The sequence below is a fragment of the Pezoporus occidentalis genome, unplaced genomic scaffold, assembly GCF_034315485.1.
Source record: "Pezoporus occidentalis ecotype Australia unplaced genomic scaffold, CSIRO_AGI_Poc_V1 ctg51, whole genome shotgun sequence".
Taxonomy (NCBI): Eukaryota; Metazoa; Chordata; class Aves; order Psittaciformes; family Psittacidae; genus Pezoporus; species Pezoporus occidentalis.
The window spans coordinates 3573534-3596801 of record NW_026915847.1 but is presented as its reverse complement, the minus strand read 5'-3'; the positions used below and the strand labels follow the sequence as shown (position 1 = coordinate 3596801).

At 38.0% G+C, this 23268-nt stretch overlaps 1 protein-coding gene across 11 annotated transcripts in view; it reads left to right on the top strand.

Annotated features, from left to right (window-relative positions):
• Positions 1-23268, top strand: part of INPP4B (inositol polyphosphate-4-phosphatase type II B) — a 313515-nt gene that overhangs the window by 152704 nt on the left and 137543 nt on the right. For 2 of the 11 annotated variants that reach the window (XM_062637272.1, XM_062637271.1), the window contains exon 1: positions 2192-2391. The exons of the other annotated variants lie outside the window; for them this stretch is intronic. In XM_062637272.1, the coding sequence (XP_062493256.1) occupies positions 2326-2391 (66 nt within the window). In that variant the 5' untranslated portion in view covers positions 2192-2325. Of the gene's footprint in view, positions 1-2191; positions 2392-23268 lie in introns of those variants that run through there. 11 annotated transcript variants of the gene reach the window in all.

Genomic DNA, 23268 nt, shown 5'->3' with positions numbered 1-23268 from the left:
TTCTACTTTTCATCCTACTATTTCTCATACCCTCTTGTTATTGTTTTCCTATTTAAGGCAAACTCCTCCCTATTGCTGTATCTTCACAGAAAGTTGTAATCTACTATTTGTTAATTTTCCATTTTTCTTTTCCTTTTCTACCTGCTCTGTCAATCAAGTGTTACTGCTGCCTCACACGAGGCAAAGGTTTGCTCTGAGAACTGACATTTTGGAAAACTGCTGTAGAACTACATAGTGATGAGACTAATTGTATTCTGTAAAAATGTGAGGGGTTGCCTTGGAAATTGCTTAGAAATAAAAGAGCCAAATAGTAAAAGATAACATTTTCCTGTAGATTTTTATTTTAACCAGCTAAGAATTTCGGTAACATAGGTGTGATTGTTCTAATCTCTGTAGCACTGTTCAAAAAGATTGCAGATGTGTCATTTTTCCACGAGTACTTGTGTATGCATATTCATAGATATTCATTGCTCCATCCCTCGCTCGACTGGCATGGAGCACATAGGAATAGTCAAACAGATTCAAGGTGGTTATTGCACTGCCCTCTCATTTCTAATGATGACTTTTAGGGTTCAAGAGTCATGTGCCTGCTATAGAAGGCTGGAATATTTTCCTCTGAAATATGCATAAAGCAGTGAATAGAGGAAGAAGAGCATGGTGTTCCTTTAGTAAGTGTGGAGCAAGCTGGCTGTGAAAACACGACCTCAGGTTGAAGAACATGCTTCTTTCCTTTCAAATGGTTGATACGCTTTCCTTCGTAGTGCCTTTGACCTGGTGTTCCTTGGAGGAGACACTGGAGGAGCAGTTCTTCAGGAGGGGTGGCTAGTGCTCTTGTCAAGCAGGGTGCTGCAGCCCTCATGGGCAGCCCCAGCACTGCAAGCATGAAGGATTTTCTTCTACTAAAGGCAGCAACATGGGAATGTTTGAATGACTCGAAGGATAAGATCTGTCCTCACTGGTGATTTCCCTTTCATAAGAAAGGTGAATGATCTGCTCTTCCAGCTCAGGGGACTGGCTACCTGGAGAATGACTGGCCTTACTATGAAAGACTAAGGCAGAGAAGGCATTAAGTAAGCTCAGCCTTTTCCTCTTCCTTTGTAACTGTGTTTGCAGTAAAGGATGGGGATTCTCCTTATCCCTCCTTTTTTTGCTACTGTATTTATAGAAGCATTTGTATTTGTTATTTGCAGAGGTAGCCAGATTAATTTCTAGTTGGGTTTTGGCCCTTCTAATTTTCTTCTTTCACAACCTCACAACATCCTTGTAGTCCTCCTGAGTTGCCCACCCTTTTTGCTGAAGTTCATAAGGTCTATTTATTCCGGTGTTCCAGCTGAAGCTGTCTGTTCAGCCATGCCAGTCCTCTTTCTGCTGGCTAATCTTTTGGCACATGGGGACGGCCTGCTCCTGCACATTTAAGATTTCCTTCTCTAAGAATTTCCTGCTTTCCTAGACTCTCCTTCCAATGGATTCTGTCAACCAGTCTTCTAAAAAGACTGACGTCTGCCCTCCGGAAGTCTAAGGTAGCAGTTCTGCAGACTCCCCTATCCTTACTTCTCCAAGAATCAAAACCTCTATCATTTCATGGTCATTGTGCTCAAGATGGCCTCCAACTATCACATCACCCATAAGTCCTCTGTTCACAAACAGGTCCAGTGGGTGCCTTCCCTAGTTGGCTCACTCACCAGCTGAGTCAGGAAGGTCTCCAGGAACCTTTGAGACTGTTGGCTCTCTGCTATGTTGTGTTTCCAGCAGTTGTCTGGTAAGTTGAAGTCCCCCACAACAATGCAGGCTAGCAATTGTGAGACTTCTCTCAGCTGCTTACAGAACATTTCATCTGCCTCTTCTTCCTAGTTGAGTGGTCTGTAACAGACTCCCACCACTATACCTGTCTTGTTGGCCTTTCCCCTGATTCTTACTCATAGACACTCAAGCCTGTTGTTGCCATCATTAAGCTCTAGATAATCAAAACAGTCCCTAACATTTAGGGCTACCCCACCACCTCTCTTTCATTGCCTCTCCCTTCTGAAGAGTCTAGAGCCATCCATTTCAGCACTCCAGTTATCAGAGTCATCCCACTGTGTTTCTGTGATGGCAACTATGTCGTAGTTTTCCCACTGCACAATGTCTTCCAGGTCTTCCTGTTTGTTGCCCATGCTGCATGCACTGGTGTCATGCACTTCAACTGGGCTATTGATCCCCACCTTTTTGGGGGGAGAAGCCCTAATTCCTATGTGACCATTCTCTGGTGCTTCAGTGGTTTCTAACACATCAATAGCCATTGCGTCTTTGCTGCCACATAGATCTCTGTCCCCTGCCTCCACTGAGATGGCAGACCTAAGGACATTGCTAGCACACCATCCCTCTAACACTGGGCCCCCAGGCTTATGTCAGGTAAACCTGGTTTTACCCCCTTTCCCCTTCAAATCTAATTTAAAGCTTTTTCAATGGGGCCCACTAACTCCTGTGCAAAAGCTAACTTTGCTAGCTACCTCTTCTATCTCTCTTCAGAGAAAGGCACTTACCAATATTGATGTAATAAGTAAAAGGTTCAGCATAGTTAAAATCTAGTCCTTCAGTGGCAAAAATATTTCAAAAATATAATACTTAATATATTTTGATGCAATAAGGATTGAAAGGATGTAAAGAAATATGTATGGAGCTGTTGTATTACGAAAGCAGGCACTTAAAACCAGTTTGGAAACAGATTTTTCTTTTCAAGTTTTTGTGTGTACTGGGAAAATGGAACAAATTCAGTTTATTAAAACAGACTTTTCTCCATTACCATGTGTCTCACAAGAGTGTTCTATACAGTTATGGATATATTTGCACCAGGAAATGTTTGCATTTGAAATTTTGTACTTTCAAAGTAAAGCTGAGGAAATAATTTTATTTAAAAAAGAGTTGCATGCATTGGACTTAACGTGAGACTATCTTCTTGAGCAAGTTTTTGTTAGAAGAGCATAATAAATTGTTCGTAGTGAACTAGTTAAATGATTTGAATTATGCTGTACTTTAAATATTTGATGAATAAACATGCAAGGTTTATGTAATCATTTAGGAATTCCAGTGTTGTTAGAAATGCATGTATCATTGAATTTTACAGTAATCAAAACCTCTTTATGCAATCATTATGCAGTATACTACAGAAGCAAATTCCCATGTGGCTGAAATTCTCCATGCTTGCCTTTTTTCATGCCAGAAATGGGGATTTTGTTTTGATCTGTTCTTTATTTTGTCTTCTTCACCATGGATTGCATGATCATAAAAAGAGGGGAAAACAATCTGGCTTTCTAACATGCAGTTTTTTAATAAACCGTTTGCAGTTTGTGCAGTGTTGGCTGGAAAACTAAGAGAACAAAGGACAAATACAGTCGGTAACATAGTCAAAGTGTAGTGCGTTTGCTTTTCTGAAAATCTCTCCAGCATAAATGTGAAAGAACATTACAAACATCAACAGTTAAACTCAGAGTTTCAGTGCACACAGTATCAACTCCTTTGTAGTGTTACAGCACTTTGTGGTATATGAGATTTCCTTTCACTGAGAAGTAAGCTGCCTTCCATCACCTTGAATTTATTACTCATTGATGAGGTCATGGATCTTTGTCAAGCAGTCACTGGCACAGTGACATTAGGTAGGATTATGTTTAGTATGTTTGGTGTGTTTTCCCAGCATTCTGGGGTGTTGCGAATTTGGTGGATTTTTTCTTTCTTTTTCTTTTTTCCCCTCTGAAGTTCTTTTCATCACAGCTATGATATTTTTAAAGCAAGAATAGTTGAAGTTTTTTATAGTACCATGCAGCTGTTGATGCTTATTCTTGCAGTCTTATTATCCTTATATCCTTTGTTGTATATGCAGTCTCACTAATGTGAAATGAAAAAGCTACAAGTCACAATTATCCAAACAATATTGGTAAGATTTCATTTTTCCCTTTTTTTTTTATTTTTTTTTTTTAATTTCAATTTGGAGTAGGGAACACTGTCTATTTTCCTTATACCTCCTTTCCCTATCTTTGTTGTTCTTCCCCAGTTTTCTCTGCCAGTTTCAGCATGTATCAGTAAGGCACAGTATTTAAAACAACCCTTTTAATGGTTTGTATGTAATGGTTCATAGAGCTTTTGAGGTAACTTTGGAACAAAACCAGAGATACCAATTTGCAAAGACTGTTCTGTCAGTTTTGACTGTAAATATTACACCTGAGCCATATTCAAGTGAAATTGAGGCTTTCACTAGAAAGAAATTTAAAAAAACTATTTTGTCTACAAGTTGATAAGCAAGTTTGTTGTCATGCACACCAAGGAGTAGTACATTTGTACCAATACTAGAGTATGTATTCTTGTGGGATTAGAAGAAAACTTTTTAACTATTGGTGTAGTACATTGATATGACTTGAAATGTACAATTATTTCTGGTGGAGGCTGAAGTGTTCTTGCTTTGTGTGTCTCATGGTTACATATTGTTGCCTATATTGCTTAGGTTTTTGGTTCTACAGAAGAATATGAGCATTTGTCACTGTGTTATTTTTAGGCAAAACAAAGAAATCACTGGATCTCTATGGCGCGGAAGGAAGAGTGGAGGATACTACCTTCTCTGTTTTGCATCTGTTAGCACAAAATTAGGCAGGTGTGTTAGTGTCTAGTAAGTTTATGTCTGTACTACTTCCACCAAAATCTGGGAGCAGGACCAGAGGCAGTACTGGATCACAGTTTTATGTTCCCTTCTTTACCCTTTAGAAGTTTTACTGGGAGTGTCAGAAGCAATCAAAAGCTCTAAACCTTTTTTTCTAGGTGCATTGAGTGATAAAAGCTGATTCCTTTGATTGCAACAGCATGTGCACCATGAGCCACTGTATGGATCTGCTTTGTCATAAAATGCAGATTTGTAAGTTTTGTTTTGGAGAAAACTATTTCTCTGGTGAGATTAGTTCGGACAGGATAGTGTTCTTCCTGATAAAATCTGTGTTGTGTGGGACAAATGTGATTTATTTCCTGTAGAAGGCAGCAGTCAGTATGTCTTTGAGATGCTTGCAAGGCTCGGATTTTGACACACACCTGCCTTAGTGAAATCAAGCATGGAGGTCCTTGATTTGTTCTAGCTATGGATCCTCACTGCCTCTGTTCCTGGGGAATAACTTGGAGGCTCTTCAAAAAGAAGTAATTGCAAGGCTCTTGCTCAAGAAATTATCTCTCAGTTACTGCCCAGTTATTGCTACCCTGTTCTGAAATAACATCACCCCTGTGACAAGAAAGTTTCTAATTAACTATGCCCAAATGGCTTTCAGGTTTGGGTATAACAGAAAAAAGACTGTCCTTTCAGTGTAAATTAAAATATAGATACATATACCCTGTTCCGTTGAGAGGCTTCCTGAAAGACTGTTTCCATGTATGTACAATACTGTGTGAGACTTGTGTCCAGAGATTCATTGTCTTAAGACATCCTTGGGCTTATCAGTTACCAGTCCTCTCCTAGAAACCAGGAGGAGAGACGTGGTGAGTATTTGGCGAACATTCCAATACAAAATGCATACTGGGTGGCTAGGAAGAATCTCAAGAGTCTCAGTTCTAGGTGTGTTCTAGATGACCAATCTAGTAGCGCATAGCAGGGTAGTACCACCATTGCTATTGTAGATGACACACCACGCTGAAGTAGTTTGTTTGGCTGTTTTCTGTTTCATGACTGCTGAAATTTGATTTGGGCATGCGAGTGGGAGATGGGGAGTAGCTGGCCAAGCAAAAAGATTGCTAGAGATGTGACAGGCAGAAAGTATCAGAGGGAAAGGAGACTCATGTGCAGAGGCAGAGAGATTGAAGTATAAAGTGCGGCCAAACTTTGATATGCTAAGAACTTAAATAGCCCACCCCTTTCCATCTCAGGCTTGCATACTGTTAGAGTTGGATGTGTGTGTTTGCGTACAGGTAGAGCTGGATCTCTGGAGTGGGCTTCAAGTCCCAGTTCCTTTGACATTACTGTTAGAAAGAATAATGACACGTTAGGCTATGGAAGGAATTGCTGGAGAAATAGCTATTAGTACTGTGAAGCCTCAAGATAGTAGGTCTTTGAGTTTATATACAAACAAATTCTGAATACAGAATTCACTAAAATAAGAATAATACAAAGACTACAAAGTCGTGTGATGGAAACAGAAAGCTTAGGTGAAATGAAGACCATGCTTCTCTACAATTGCTTTGCTAATCCAGAGTCCATGTAATTACACTATACCTGCATATTCTTGTTTTCTGTACCTAAGGCTTTTAGGTTAGGTGGTGGTGTTAGTGTCAGTTGCTTCTGCAGTCACTAATATGCTAATATTGAGTATAATAAGTTGTAATGCTTTTTTGTGTGTGATACTGAGTATGAAAACTAGGGAAGGGGGAACAAATTCAGTTTCAGCCTCTATAAACATGGAACTTAGAGCATTAGTAGCTAAAACAACTGTAAGTAAAATGCATGTTTTATTTTCCTTGAAAAATGCAGGCAGTATGTGCTGATACTACTAGCAAGTACAATACGATGAGTTATGGAAGTCTGTTTCTTACTATCTTAAAAAAAATGTCCTATTCAGGGAATATGGAATTGTGTGTAGTTTGCTTATCTACACCAAAGTAGTAATTTCAAGTAACTTCATTTTATTTGTGGTTTCTCATTCATGTGATTTATTCATGGCTCGTTCAGATTTAGTGCTACAAACTATGAGGAAAAGCTTATCATACTTTAGTAAAGCCACTTAATTTTTCAGTGAAATATTTAAGTTGCCTTTTTCAAAGAGGGAAATGTTTTGATTGTGATTGAATTAGTATAATAATCGTACATTATTATTAGCACTTATTTTAAGCAGATAAACACTTTCTCCCAAATTAGCCAAAGCTGATGCTGTAAGAACACCTGTAACACCACCTCACCTTACCAAAAAATACAGTGGGTTTGGAGGACATTTGGTTTTGCCTCAAATTTCTAAAGCTAGTTTATTTTCTTGTCTTCTGTGAAATGAATCCTGCTTTAAGTGGTGGTATTGGTCAAAGGAGCCTTGAAATGTTGGGGGAAAGAGGGCCAAGAATGTTCCATCTTGTATGATTTATTTCTCTTGAAGTGGTTTTGGTTTGGTTAGGGGATGCTTTTGGGGGGTAAGGGTTTGTTTCTAGCAAGATCCTTGGCCTGATGGTACTTTAAACTTGTCAGCTCTAGCTGACTGGGTGAGACAAAATTTCCACATGGCATAATTTCTGGAGCCTGGGCTGGCAGGAAGTCTGAGGGCGGGGTGCTGCTTGCAGCCCAGAATATAGGTTAGTATCTGAGCAATAATAACATTTCCAAGAGAGAAGGCTGAAATTCTGAAGGGTGCATTTATTTACATGAAGCTTTTTAAATTCATTTTTAGAGGAGGGCTTCAGTTGTTCCTTTCTAATCTCTTCCTGCTTTCCCAGTTTTCAGATCACTGAGAAGATCACATTTAAGTAGTTTATTTTATAAGCTGGGTGAAAAGATTGGAGTTTGTCCCACATGGTCTAAAAGAGCAGTGTGTGCTGTTTAGTGCTCTGACTTTTCTTCCATATGTTGTTTCTAGAGTCAATAATAACAAAATCCTAAGGAAGATGAAAATGGTCTGTATCGAAATACTGAATAGCACTGAAGGTCAGTGTCCTATATAAACAGAACAGTTCCTGTGTATGCTGGGGGAACATGTGTACGTGTATTTACATTGACAAAGTGTGTTAGAAAGGGTTCTACTTTTTGAGGTATGGTTTCTTCAGGATGTTAGAAAAAAAGAGCCGAAATGCAGGCTACCATAGCAGATATCTTTATTTACTTATTTATTTCTTAGTGCTTTTTCCTATTTCTAAATCTGTATGGCACTTGTAACCACTAATGAAGTTAACTGTGTATCTCCTTGACCTTTCTTTTTTAGAGAGGAAAATTGAAGAAGCAGGGCTTTTATTGTTACATTGGTAGCTTCATATCCAGAATTGGATTTTTCCCAGTTCTGTTAATCAGTCCTTTCCTCTAATGTCTGTATCTGAAAGTGGAGGTAACGTGTGACCACAGTATTTCTCTGGTGGCATTAGTTCAAATACAGAGTTGTTTGCAGCACGTACTGCATCTCCTCTGGGGTTTTATGAAAATGTTACTGTATTCAGAATATTTTGGTACTGAATAGTAACTTGCAGCAGTTTATTCACTGGAAAATATTTGTGCAAGGAAGGACAGTGGTGGCCCTGTTAGTCTGAAGAAATCTGCATGTGTATCATCCCATTTTTACAATAAAAGCCTCATGGCAGCAGATAATTATTTTAATGTTGGTTATCTAATTGAATATAGCACCATTGCAAAGTTTTGCAAAGTGTGCAGTCTCTATGCATGCCTTTTGATGGCAAGTTTTCTGTCCTCACGTTTGCATAAATCCTTATATACAACATGTAGGCTGAAGAGTGTGAAATGTCTTTGGAGTAGAGCTGGAGGATGCTGAACCTGTGAGCTGCACGGCCCTTCAGCTCCTGCCCACGTTGCTTCTAACAATCTAACAGCTCTACCTCAGGCTCAAAGTGTCTGTGCCACACAGAAATTACTGTTTGGGGGGTACCTAAATAAAAGGCCACCGTGCTTTTCCCTTTGTGCTTGATCTGTTTGGAAGCTTCAGAGTTCAGGCAAGCCTGTCTATAGTATGGGTTAGTGTGCTTACCCTGTGGAAAGCAGTTGAGTATGTCAGTTTCTGTCAATAAGACCTAGCTGCGTGTTATTTGTAGGAGAATTCTCAGGAGTATTTTGCAAACTATGCTGCCAGACCTCCAGCAGAAAGTGTGTCTGCACGGCAATATTGCAACAAGGAATTGGACCCTCTTGTCATGTGCAAATGTAGTTTCTATAGAGGAAGAGAAAGAGATACTCTTAATTTAAAGTTAAATGTACTCACCTCTGGAGTTAACAACTGTTCGACTAAGAGATGGTAATGCTACACACTGCTTGAAGATAAAAGCTGAAGTCATACCTTACTGAAGGTATTAGGAGGTGTTTGTCAGGCAGCTGTAGCTATTTGAATCAAGAACATGGATGAACATAGGGAACCAGACTTCTGTTTCAGGAGTAAATCCTCATCATGAGCAAGGATGTATTAAAGTAAGATACTTCCCGAATGAGCAAAGACATTCTGCTTAACTGGATTCTCTGGACAGTCTCTTAAAGATAATATTAATTACAGCACTTTTTATGATAGAAAATGATCTTTGCAGTACGTCAGTGCAAGCTGCATTTTCTCCCCCAGAGCTGTTAGTATTTTTGAAGCATTTGAATTGAGCTCTGGATGTAATTTAACTCCAAAAATTTCTTCTTAATGCAAACTTTCTATACTGTAAATGTACGTAAATGTCTCCAGAAATCATATATGAATCTACAGTCTTACTTGCAATGGAAAAGGAATTTGTTGAAGAAAAGTAGAGAAAAAGCAAGGATGGATGCCTCACTAATCTTCATGGAACTTGTTGAATTCACTGTGAACTTTTGATACACTCATGTCACAACTTACTGTAGAAGTTCCTATCGTTCAGTTCAGAAACTTGAAGATGTGTTTCAGTAGCGAGTCAAATGTAATTTGCCGCGGACTCCCCAGCACTTTTTATTAGTGTAGGGGCCCCATTTGACTAGAGCAGCTTGCACTGGGGCAACCAGCATGGTAGTAACCTGGCGGTGCAGAGCTAGCAGCTCTAGCTAGCTAAGGCTTGACAGAGGCCCTAAAACCTTCACAAAATTACTTTAGTCAGCTTTATTTGGTCTGCTGGCAAATGTCTAGACTTCTGAAAAGTGACAGTGAGGCTTGTTACAGCTTCTGTTTCATGGTCCTTCCTCATTAGGCTGTCTTTTAAAGCACAAGACACGTCGCTCTTAAACAAAAGAGAACTTTTTGGAATGGATTTCATTGAATATTTTTTGTTCAGTTGGCAGCTGCGAAGACTGAGTTGATTCTTACATAATTTTTGTTCACCTTGGGGTTCATGTAATTTGTGGCAGACTCTCTTTCATGTCACTTTATCAGTTACTTTTTGTGTTTTAGCATAGATGCTCCACTCCAGTGCAAACAAAAAGCAAGAAAAAAGCCAGTTTTCCAGATATTCTCTTAAGAGACAAAGGATGCAACTAACTCATATGCCACAGTAGTCATTGAGGAAATCATAGCTTATACACTGGACTGGAAAAAAAACATGAAAGCTCTGGAATGGTACTGGATTGTTTAAGGTGCTTTTTAGGAATCAAACACGAGGTCTTGACTCTTTTCTCTTCCCCCCTGCCTTCCCCCACATCAGTTTTCACTGTAGCTGAAGATTATGCTAAGGCTTATGGGTTGAATTTAGAAAGATATTCAGACTGGAGATATGTACACACCTAAAGATGCCAGTGAGCTCCTGTATGGATTCTAATGAAGTTAAGCATCCAATTTTCCATTTTTTAGCTACTTGAGGTACTTCTAGTCAACCTATACCTACTTAGATGCCTTTAATGCTGCCTAAAGAAGTTTGTCAACACCATTTTCAGTCTCTACATACTTTTAGAAAATGTGACTCTAACTTTGCCAGATTGGTGTCCACTATAGCATCTCTTTTACAGATGTCTGTGTGCCAGCACAAAGTGATATGCTCCATAAACTTTCAAGATGGAGGTCAAGTACCCTTTCAGGAGTTAATCAACCAGTACTGTGGATGGAATACATTCCTGGCTATCAGATTGTACCTCAGACTGGCTTCTAACAGTTTGTAATAGGAAAATTGATTACAGCTCTCCTGTAATCAGATGGTGGGGTGGGCGGTATATTGGCCTACACAGTGATACGTAGAGACTTTGGGCAGTCTGGGGGAGAACAGTGTCTCAGCTTCTAGTCCTTGCCTTGGTGATTATTTTACAAAATCAAGATGAAGAAATTCACTTATATATGGCTGATAGGACCTGAAAGATGGGGGAGAAACTCAGGTTTTAATGCAGTTTTACTAGGTACAAGTACAGTGAGATGAAGACTCTGAGGATTGAAGATCGGGTAGGAATACCTTTGGAATAAAGAATCTGGAAACCCATGCCTGGGAGTTTTATAGACAATCAACCTGTCATCAAGATAAAGTTTTTTCAGGAAAGAGTTGCCATAACCATAACGAAGTAGTAATTCAGCAGAACAGACTGTTTCCATTGAAACATTTTGGACTGAATTCCAAAATATTACTAATGTGATCTGCAGCTTCCCTCACATTTCTGTTGGTAAACTGTGTAGGTATCACTGTGTTTAGTCTGTCATTCTGTTTTACTGTTCTTTGAACTTGAACATGCAGGTAGTTACTATAACATAATTTTGTCTTATATGCCTGGTGAGAAGTATATTATGGGATTTGGTTAGAATTTCACAATTAGGAATTATGTAATGTCTTTTATATTTTGTAAATGGACTGTTCAGTTCAAAAGCATGGTGGGTTTTTAATGTGTAAAATTTGTATTTTGTTTTGTTTTCTAGAGGGTATGAAGATTGATGTTGGTTAGTTCAGTGAGTTAAAGCCATCTAAAAATTGAACTGACCATTCAGAACAGTGAGAACAGGTGCACTGAATCTGAATGACTTGGAAAAGTCAGAAAAAGACAGAAAAAGAATGAGGACTTTTGTTTTGAAAGAGGTAAAGCAATAGTAAATATGTGACAAAGGGGGATTTTAATAAATTAAAAGGGTTAAAAGACAATTAGTAAATTTGGATTCAGCCTGTGCCCTTGTTTTTTAATTAACAGCTGTGTTTTTGAACTGAGATATAAATAATATCTTCATTACACTTGTTCTTAGAGTCACAGGGAAGTCTGTGAAGGCTGTGGTCCTTTGCTTCTAGATGTTTGTTATATAGGACTACTGGAAAGGAAATTAAGTGTTTAATATAGCAGGGAGAATACTCTGATAAAAGTTCAGCTCTGTCAGCATGTCCTTTGTAAATTCATGGTTTCTGAGTTTTTGTGGGCATGAAAACTGGCTTCAGGCTAAATTTATGAAGATTTAAGGCTAAACTCTTTGAAGTATAAGGGGATTTTGGTGCAGGGAATGCCTCTTATTGTGGCAGTGTGAATATATGTCATAACAAATATTTCTTAAAATGAATTTTAAAATAGGTAGTAATTTTTTGATTCTTGGGGGTCTTGGTTTGGGTGGTTTTTTTGTGTGTGTGTTTTTTTGGGGGTGCATGTTTGTTCAGCTTTTTTTGTTTGTTTTTCTTTCCATTTAAAGTAATTTGAAATGGAGAATAGGCTGATAAGAAGTGTGTGGAATAAAATAGTGATCTGTGCTCATATTGATATATGTAATTAGCACAACAATAACTATTATAAGCAGGAGAATGCTCATACTTATGAAAGCACCTGGCAGGAATTCAGATTTGTCTGAATTTGTCATGCTGCATATTGGATGTACATAGGCTAAATGGTTAAAAATGATTCAGACTTCATAGCAGGGTATCTCTGCTCTAGCCTAGAATAGCAGTCATAGTCCGCAGGGCAATACGGGCATAACAGCAGCCAAGCAGTGCCCAGAAGAATTCAAGGGGAGTAAAGCTCAAAGGCAATTTACAGTGTTTCAGTAACATTCAAAAAATATGGTCTTTTGGAGGAGGGGTATAACTTTTATTTGCTTTATCAGCATATGCTAAGAATGTCTCTTGCATCAGATGTCAGTGAGAATATGAAATTGGAAGGTCCATTTTCCTTCTCTAATTTCCAGCAGCCCCAGTTTTAAAGTCTGGGGAGTACTACCCTAGTTTAAATAGATCTCCTTCCTTTGATGTTAATGGGCAGTTGCATTCATTTAAAATAATCATCTCTCCTTGCAGCTCTTGTTTTGTGATGCTAAAAAAAAACAATAAATTGAACTATTTTAGTCTTACTACCTAAAAGTTGTTAACCATTCTTACCAGCATTCTTAATCCTATTTCTTGAATATGAATGTCAAGTGTGTACAGTATTGCTCATAATGTGGAAATACCTTTCCTGATATATCTGAAAAGGAATTTGCTTTTTTTCAAAGTTGTTGATGCCTCATGCTCAGCCTGCCAATGAGTGGTATGCCTAAGTCTTTCTGCTGCTGTTTCCTGAACTAGCATGCTTCTAGCTTGTAGCGGAAGTGCTAGTTGTTACTAATTGAATGCATCGCCTTATACTTGATACAGTTACGTGCCTGTTACTCAGGTCTCCCATGTGTAATTCTTTCTGTATCCCTTTGTGGTTTTACTTATTACAGATTCTGCCTTTCAAATTTTATTTCAAAGCTTCTGCAATTTTTGCTGTAGTGTTCAGTGAAAATATGAAAAAAATTAGCCCTGCCACTGAGTCTCAAGGAACCGTTATTACTGTTTCAACCCTGCCATTTCCTGGTTAGTCAGTCTGTTATTCCAATTTCTTTCTAACCAACTAATACATTTTTGAAAAGCCACTGTATCAACTGCTTTATTGAAGTCCAGAAGATAAAAGCTACGGCATTTCCTTTGTCTAGACAATCAGTTATCTTACTGAAAGAAAATAAGAAATCAGTCTGCTTTATCTCTGTTTAATGAACATGTGTCTTTTCCTAATAAGAATATACATATGTATGTATAAATATTGTGGCAACCATCAGTAATGCAGTCACCAGTCAGGGGAGATGCAAAATCATGACTAAATCTTAAATTACTGGGAAGATCCAGAATAACTTGCAGTTTTTAGTAACATGCCAACTAGACTATCCACTGTCCTTGTCAGCCTACTGATGATGTTAAAGTCTAACTATGAAGAGCATGAAACACTGTGAGCTAATGGGACCTGAGGAAACCGCATTAACAACAGTTTGAATCATAACTGATGGAGTTCTGGGGTGGTGGGTGGTTTGGCTTTTTGCTTCTTTTCTCCTATAACACATTTGAGAGGCTTGACATCCATGAGATTTTTCTGAGCTCTGTAAGTTATGTCTAACATGAAGGGTTAGGGTCTGGTTTCATTATATTAATTGGTGGTTTATATTTCCAAATACTGTCCAGGTTAAACATGTCATTCATTCTTTTCACATTGGGCTACATAGTTACATTTTGCTTTAGTGCCTACCACAGTTTATTTGCAGCGTTTCTGACAGCATCTTCAAATCTGTTTGGATCTCAGTCTGTTGGTGTGTTCCAAGTGGCAGCAGGACGTTTTAGGTTGCTTGCAGGTGATCAAAGCCCTCAGGTGGTTTTACATGCTTCACATATCAGTGTTGTTCACTCTTTAGATTTTTCCCCTTCTCAGTTTTATGATTCCTTAGGAAGATTTAGTTTTAACACTGAGCTAGAGTAACATATCAGTAAGTAATGCAGATATCTTTAAAGCACACAGTTGCATTTGTTTTGCTGGAAGTCTAGTCAAGTACATAGAGAATCTCGCTTGGACAGTCCTAACTTTAAGTTGTCTTCATGAAATAATGAATAATTATAATGAATAATGAAACTATTGTGATAGAACAGTGTTTCAAATGTACATAAACAAAATTCACTCATGAGCATTTTAAACTTAGTCAACAACAAACTTTTCAACAAATTTTTAAGTAAGCTTAGGAAATACCTAAATTTCTGCAGAAGAAACCTGATTTTATGGGATCTTGGTCATTGATTAATTTTCTCTTGTTTATCAAGTAATTGCTTTTCTATGGAGAAAATAAGGGTTTCAAGCTTAAGGTATGTTCCTGGTGTAATACGTTTCTCCTTGGCAGTTTTGAGTTCTTAAAGATTCTTCTCTTGTATTTAAAGGAAAGAATGGGTCCATCTTGCTCAGAGGTAAATCCATCTGTTAAGAAAACGGAGTCCTGAATTGTTGTCATGGGTCCTCAGACTATGTTCTCCCCTTTGTCTGCTTAGTGAAAGAACCTTTTTCATGTAAGAAACAGCACTGAAGTATCAAAATTCTTAAAATGAGTTTGAAAATACAGTACTGCAAAAATTACTATTTGGTTCCTTTTTCATACCAGATTCTCTTTTACAGGCCCAAAGCTTCTGCTTTTGTAGTGGTGTTACTTCAGTGACCTGAATTTGCCTCTAATTCACATTGGCAAAGCTAGGAGTGGCCCTTAATTGTTTTAAGTAGTATCTATTTTACAAAAAGCGTGACCGGAAAAGCATTTCGTACTTGGAAAATACCTGTGAAACAGCACACTTTTCCTTACGCTTATTGACTCTTCCCCTGTGAAGAACATTTTTTGTTCAGACTGTACTTTCCTTACTAAATTGCTGCCATTTAGCATTCATCTGAATCCAATTTCCCATGAGACATCTTTGAGAAAGGGCTGTTCTGATTAAGTATATCATATTTAATTAAAATGATACTATAATTTCATTCTTTTTGTTGTGGTCTAAAAATTCTGACGTTTCAACAGGAATTTCTTGTCTCCTTTTATGCTTTTTTCCTTGTTTTACTGGCTTTGAAGAAAATAGCCATTAGTGGCTTAGATGTTGTTAGGGCAGAAATTATGCTGGTATATTAGTGTTCCTAGAATGGAAACCATTGCAGAAATCACATGTGCAGTGAAGTAACTGCAGCTGTACTGTTTGTTTCAAAGACAGTGCATTGTTTGGTGTTTGGTATCGAGTTTAGGGAAGTGGGAGGTAGCAGTGAAATTAAGAGTTAAAATGCTCAATTTAGTGTGGATATGCCAAAAAAAAAGCATTTTCAAAAAAAGCCTCATTAAATACAAGGAGTTAAGACATTTTATTTTACTTATGAGTGTTGACATTATATTTCCTGCTTGTTTTACTGGAGAACAGAAATGAAACTTTCATTGCCCCACTAGGCATGGGACACAGCTTTCAAATCCCCAGATTTTGAACAGTGAATGAAAAACAGTAGTTCTGTCTTCCTTGATAACATTTCCATTGTACGGCCTGAATGAAAAGGGTATTAAAAAGTGATGTACAAATATAACTTTTTTTTTTTTTACTTAGTCTAACTTCAATGTTTTTGTTTTCCAAAATAATTTTATTTTTGTCATTAAAATAACTAGATTACTGGTGTAGTAGTAAAACCAGTCAAGTGTATTTACACACTGGCTTTAGTGTATTAACAAGATCTGAGGTTATAAAAGAAAGGTGGCTAAGCAACCATGGCCCTTCAAATAGTTTCATATGTAGTGTTTTCTGTCCTAAGGCAGTACCCAAGTTCTTCTTCAGAACCTGAAGGTGCTCATAGCTGAGAAGTCCATTGTGTTTTGCTGGCCTTGTTTCTAAGTACTCTGAGGAGATAAATCTCTTGGATAGCATGCTGGATGAGAGAAAGTATGGGAGTTACACGTCACATGTCTCTGAATAGCCTGCCTTTTAATGTAGCTCTGCCCAGCTGAGTTGTGTGGCTGAGACTTGTGTTTTTTTGGGATGGTTTCAATTAAGTCTTGGGCTTTGAAGAGGTATTAAACCAGCACAGTGGTTGGAATGCAGAAATATATTCGTTAGGGGGATACCCCCAACTGTGAACAGAGGAAGGAAGCTGAGTAATCCAGTGGTATGTGGAACAGGAGACAAGAACCTATGTTCCTAATTTTATCCCAGGCTTACTATATTATCACAGGCAAGTCACAAATATTATATTTCTATGCTGTAGAGGATTTGATTTTTATGGGATTACTCCCAATGCATGAGATCAAATATGTGTACATTGGTAGGATCAAAGTATTAGGTAACCAGTCTTAGTGTCTGAAGATGCTAAGCATGAAAATAGTGGCTATGTAAATAGGTGCTTCTGCCTCAGTAAAATGGAGGAAATTCATGTGTTATACAGAGAAATGCATGGGATGTTCTAGAGCTAACTTTCCATTTTAACAGGATGCACTGTAAAATTGTTTAGGTTGGAAGGGACATTAAAGCTCATCTAGTTCTAACCCCCTCCCACTGGTAGGGACACTTTCCATTAGACGAGGTTGCTCAAAGCCCCATCCAACCTGGCCTTGAATGCTGCCAGGGATGGGGCAGCCACAACTGCTCTGGGCAACCTGTGCCAGTGTCTCATCACCCTCACAGTAGAGAAGAGCCTTCTCTTCTCCAGGCTGAACCACCCCAGCTCTCTCAGCCTGTGTTCTTAGGATAGGTGCTCCAGCTCTCTGATCATCTTGGTGGCCTCCTCTGGACATACTCCAACAGGTCCATGTCCTTTCATCCATTTGTATGCCCTTTTTCCTTTTCTAACAATACTTGGTTGCAAGGAAGCTCTCTTTCTAACGAAATTCTGTCATTTTTGTTGTCAATCATTTTAAACAAAGGAATGCTGAGAAGCTTCAAGCAGTTTGGAGTCTTTAATACGCTACTCCTTGCCTTGTTTAGATGTTGCTACATACAGTTGTTGCATGAAGTCTGGGATGTTTCAGAAGCTTCATCTTGACTCCTTCGTTCTTGGTTAAAGGATTTCCGTGCTTTTAGGTGATGCTGGGAGCTACTTTGACATTAAGATCTACATTTTATCTGAGCATTTCATCTTTCTTACCCAGGATGCAGTGGGCTACGAGTGGCTTTAGAATTGAGTTTTCATCCTGGTGCAGGCTTTCGCACTTCTTCCTAGATGCAGTATGTGTACTACTACTGAAAGGCCATTTTCTGGTTACATTGACCAGCAAGGAGTTTTGAAATGGAACTATAGTGTTCCTTGTAAAAGTATCAGTCACAGAGGCAAGTAGTTTTAGTTTCCTGTAGCTAAATTCCCTGTAAGCAATTTGTTGTATTTCTGGTGGTCTTGGGGTGTGTGGAAAATGGGAAGTTACTGCTTTTCCCCTACCCTTTCTCTATATGCACAGTGCTGACCAGGATGGAGTAAGAGTGCTATAATTTGAAACAGTTTCTCAGCAGCTAAACCAAATAGCAGGACTGTAACACGCTTCTTTTTCTTCCTCAAAGGTAATAAAAGCAGCAGAAGCTGAATTTTTCTTTTAAGGGTTTTGTGACTAGAGTTCATCTGTCTACCAGAAATGAACGGGCATCTGTCGCAAAGAATTAGTACCTGAGGTGTTGCTGTAGCTGCTGGGTTTATTATCCCTTTGTTGCAGGAGGGGACATATTGGGGTAGGAGTTCCACAAGGTATTATTGTGGCTGATGAGAAGGTATGTGATTTGAAGTGGTATTTAATTTAGTTACCTAATTGAGCCATCTTTTGTTTAAATGTTATTCTGTATAACCTTCATTGACATACTTTGTGTAGTCCTACTTTGTTTCCGGTTAGCCCCTTGGGGGTTGTTTCACTTTAATTATTTACTGCAGCTTGTTTTCACTCTTTTTTGACTGTGAAAAAAGGGTGAAAAATGTTGCTTATTTTAATATGCAAACGTGGAGATTATTCCTCCCCCTCCTTTTTTTAAGACGTGTCAGACTCTCCTGACCCATTGTACAGGAATTCTTGTAATTTGCAAGAGCACAAAGCCATTTATGAGAAACTTTTTTTTCACGCATGGAGAGAACAGATTTTTATTCTGTATAAGTAAAAAGCAGGGAAGTCTGGGCTACATTACAGAACAATCGCAACTCAGACTGGTGTGTGTGTTTTCATGGAAAATGACATAGTGTAAGTACAGTAATTAAGTATTTGTACAACAAAGGATTTCTATGGAACCCTATTATAAATGCTTGGCATATAACATCCAGGAATATGTTTGGCCACAGGCTGTGGTGAGTATTAAAAGAAAGCTGAAAGGCATATTTGTGAACTTCCATCATTTTGAATTTGAAAGTCTGCAGATCCAGTTTGCAAAGGCTTTAATAGGAAAAAGCTGTGAATGTGGACATTTAAGAAAGTGGAGAGGACTTTCCTTTGTGACATGAACTTCATGAGCACAAACTGGCTGCTGCAAGTCAAGCACAGAGCCTATTTCAATTTCTGATTACTGGAAAAAAAAAACCTGCAAAAAACAAGTAGAGCTGTTTTCTGAGAAAGGGGTTCAGTGTAACCATGCTGACTCCTAGTGTCTTAAGAGCAAGTATATGTATTATATTGGCCCTGTGCCATAAGGCAACCTTTGGCTGTGCCCTGCATGCAAGAGCAATTATGTTGTCAGATGATTCATGGGTTGCCAGCGGAGCGGGATTTATAAAGAATGTGTTGGGACTGTTTGTTATCGGTGGAGGATGTGGGAAATTTAGGGGAGATAAAAGTGAGAGGAAAAAATATCGCTGTTGATACAACTGAACTGCGTAACTGGAAGAGGCTTTCGTTGTTGCTCTTTGGGAAACAAACTGAGCCTTTGCTCAGAAAGCATGGTTTTGTTAAATGATACTCATTAGGTACTGGCAGTTTACAGAGAAATGTTTTCAAGGCAAAATGATGGTCAGTCTGCAGCATTTCTTTCTTGGAAAGAATAGTTTACTGAGATGGCCCTGTATTTAGGTGAAATGAAACAAAAATAGTGGCTCTGCTCTCGAGAAGTCTTTAGCACATCTGTAACACAAATGTAACACATCTATAACACAGAAGATTAACTAGAGGTTAAAAACATGAATTAGTCTTTGTCATTATAAAGATCAGGTTTTAGCAGGAAAAAAATAATCTGCCAGACTTGACTTTTTGAACCGTTTTTTTCTGAAATGTATTGTATTTGGTTGTTGATGATAGCTCTAGTAGTGGCAGGAGATCACTTAAATGTAGGCACTTGTCAAGTGAAGTGCACAATTATAAAAATATCTTCGATCTGCACAGGAGCAGAGAAGCATTAGTAGGAGACCTTTGGCCACAGAACTAATGCTTCCAGCTCCTGCTTCTTAGCATTTTCCTTGGAAGAACCAAGGTTTTGAATATACATTCTGGAGTATTAGTATTTTTAAGTAGGAACTAAAGTCAGAAGTGAAATAGGCAAACTGGTACACTGAAAAGTAGTCCTGATGCATGTCCTCCAGCAGCGGTGGATCTTTTCCAAGGCTTCTACTTTTATGTTCATAAATAAAATTATGAAATGGTAAATGGTATTTTTTTTTATGAAAGGGTTTCTTTACGTATGTTTCCTTTTTATGCCTGTAATATAAAATAGGGTAATGTGCTTTATGTTTGCTCTACACATCAGTTATAAAACTTAATTATATATTATATGGAAAGAAAACTTCTGTAGCAAACTTTCTTCAGTGTTAAATTCTTGGTGGTGAAGAACGGAAAAGAGTGGAAGTGTCTGGCATTCCAACTCAAAAACCTTTCTGTTTGGGGGAACTCATAAGTCCTGGAAAGTTACCTTCTGGTATGTGATCCTTACTAGTACTGTCAAGACTGAGATGTAAATGTTAACTTCCCTCTGCAGGGGCTTGCAGCTTTCTGTGTTTATCTCACTGTTGAGGGAAGGAGAATCATTCATACTCTCTTATAAGAGAAAAAGACCCCAGGAAGCAGATACACTGCAGTTGGCATATGAATTTTGAAGAAAAGCAGGGTCTGGATTTTTTCTGGGTATCATGGAATCTGAATTGATACTCTCTGACAGAGGCTGAAAATACCGTTGTTCTCGGGAGCAATGGTGAGATATTAAGTGAGGTGTCATTTCAGGAACTGCATGTTTCACTGTGGCAGCCTTTCCTGCACGCAGTTGTCATGGGAAGAAATCGGTATGTACTAAGACTAAAGATGCTTTGTAGGAGAATAAATTAACAGCTATATTAAATTGTGATGGCATAAACAAAAATTAGCATGACAGAAATGAAAGGACATTGAGAACATCTGGGACTTTCTGTATGGACTCCAATAGCCTCGGCCCTCAGTTCTGCAGGGCAAAAGAATTTAATTTTAAATAGATGTTAGATGGCTTTCTGGATATGAATGTAGATCAGAAAAGAATTTCCATGAGGTCACAGATAAGAGGCTTCTAGATTTTAAGTACTTCTTATTTCAGATGGTGCGTGGGCTTCCCCTCTCCCTGCAGAGAATTCTGTCACTTTTGTGTTTGTGAAACACCTTGTGAATTCATTCAGGGGTCTTGGTTTCTTCTCTTGTATACAAGGAAGAAGGCAAGTACCGTTAACTCAGAGCAATCTTGAGGGTTTTTTTTATTTTTTATTTTTGGGGACCATCATACGCCCTTAAACTGTTCCTCTCAAGGTACATGCAGTTGCGAATTGCTCACAGGTTTGTGGAGCAATGATGATGTAGAGAGTGAAGCATAATTCACTGCCTTTCTGTACCATGATCTTTGTGTAGGAAGATGAGAATTTTAATCTGCAGTGTTTAAATCTGACCTGTCATACACATTTCGTTAATGCAAATATTATCTTGAGCTGAAGCCTCATGTGCAATTTGGATCAATGCTAGGCTTTCCTTTAAAAGAATACTCAGCTATTATTTTTAAATGTGGCCTTTCAAATAAGTCCAAGTATGTTTTAGTTTTCAGAGGGAATGAACTGAAGTTCATTAATGTTGAGTTTATTTCACTCTCATCTTTTTAAAAACAAGAGACGCAGAATTTAATAAAATGATCACTGCTCTGTGATGATGCTTATGTTGACAATTTTGAAGCTAAGGTTCTTGCAACAGTATTAGATTAGGTATTATTTCAAGATCTCTTAGTGCTTTAAACTGAGCAGAGTGACTTCATGAAGTTACAGAATGCAACAGGAAAAAATGTAACTTCTTTGAGATTGTGTCTTGAAGGCATATAAGTAACCAATTTGTATACTTTTATAGTTCTATGTATAACATATATTTTATATATTTTTATTTTGCCGAGAGCTTTTTTAGTTAAATTCTTAACTCATTAGATTTTTAAAATATTTTTCCATGTAGTAAAGTTTTGTTAGTCAAATATTGAAAAGCATTTTGACCCCTTTTATTCTTCTTTTGAGATATTAAGTATGTATAAATGAGGGAATAAATCAAGGCATGTTTTATGGGACATTTTAAGATCAGGGAAAAGTTTCAGTCTTCATTTCAAGCAGTCTGATGATACTAGCGCTGTGAAAAATAATCACCAAGTTGGGAAATACATGTAAGAAAGTTTAATAGCCTGTTGTATTGACAGTTTCCAATCAGGTTTATAAAATGTCTCCTCCCCCCTTAAGTAATACACTCTTTCCACTATATCATGTATATTTTCATAAAGTATCATCTACCATTAAGCAAGTTTTTTCTTTAAAATTAATCAATTTACTGTAAAACTGAAAATTTCATTTTTAACTTCTAAGTTCTCCTTTGCTTTCATTTGGGATATCAATGGTATTTAGACAGCTGCTGAAATGCCTCAAAATAGAATGCTTTCCTGAATCAGGACCTTTATCCCCGCTTTTCCTTATCCCATTTCTCATGTTCCTCCGTGTGAATTTGGAACACAAATAGCTTTTTGTAGCCTGTTTCTCTGGTAATTTTACTTTTCTTATATCCAGACTTCTTTGTGGTCTTCAGTTTAAAAATTATTTTGGGAACTGTTGGGAAAAAGCCACTGACTAATACAATATTTAATGCAGCCCATAATACAATGCAATTAAGTGCTTGTTCTTGCATCTAATTAGTGATTTAAAATGATCTGGCATGAGAGCAATATATAAAATGGAGTGTTATTCAAAAATACCATATCTCTTGATGAGACTAAGTTTGTAATATCCAAATAAACTTGTCCCATGCATACATACACATTTCAAGTAGCTGATGCTAGAAAAGCAGATATGACACACTAGTCTCATAACTACTCTAACATGACTGATACTGAATTTAATTTTCTGTGTATCCACTTGCTTGTAAGCTATGTTATCCTCTTTGTGTTTGTTCCATTCATAGGTAGGATAAATTACAGATGTTGAGCAAGAGTTCATCCCAATACCTTCAGTATTCACTGCCCTCATTACATTCTCATGTTCTTTTTTTGTCATTTGTAACTGTGGCTGTTATTGTTCTGGATAAGCATCCTGGCTGCTCACCTGCAGAAAGGTGAAGAAATGAAAGTCATAAACGGAAGAGGAGGGTGTTGGTTTTGGCATCTGGGGTTTTATTTTTGGGGTTTGCTTCTAAATAAAATTCTACAATTCAGTTGCTGGATGTGTTTTTTTTAACACTGGAAATTGCATGGGTTTTATTAGAAAACTAGGCAAATGAGCCTTGATATTCATGCTAGATCAGTTCATGTCTTGAGATGTGTAGTGGGTTGACCATGGCTGGACACTAGGTGCCCACCAAGCCACCCTGTCACCCCCCTCCTCAGCAGGATGGGAGGCAGGGAGTGGGAAATAAGATTAAAAAAAAAGCCTCTTGGGTCAAGATAAAGGCAGTTTAATAAAGCAAAAGCAAATATCATTTGCAGAAGCAAAGGAAAACAAAGATTTTGTTCTCTATTTCCTATCAG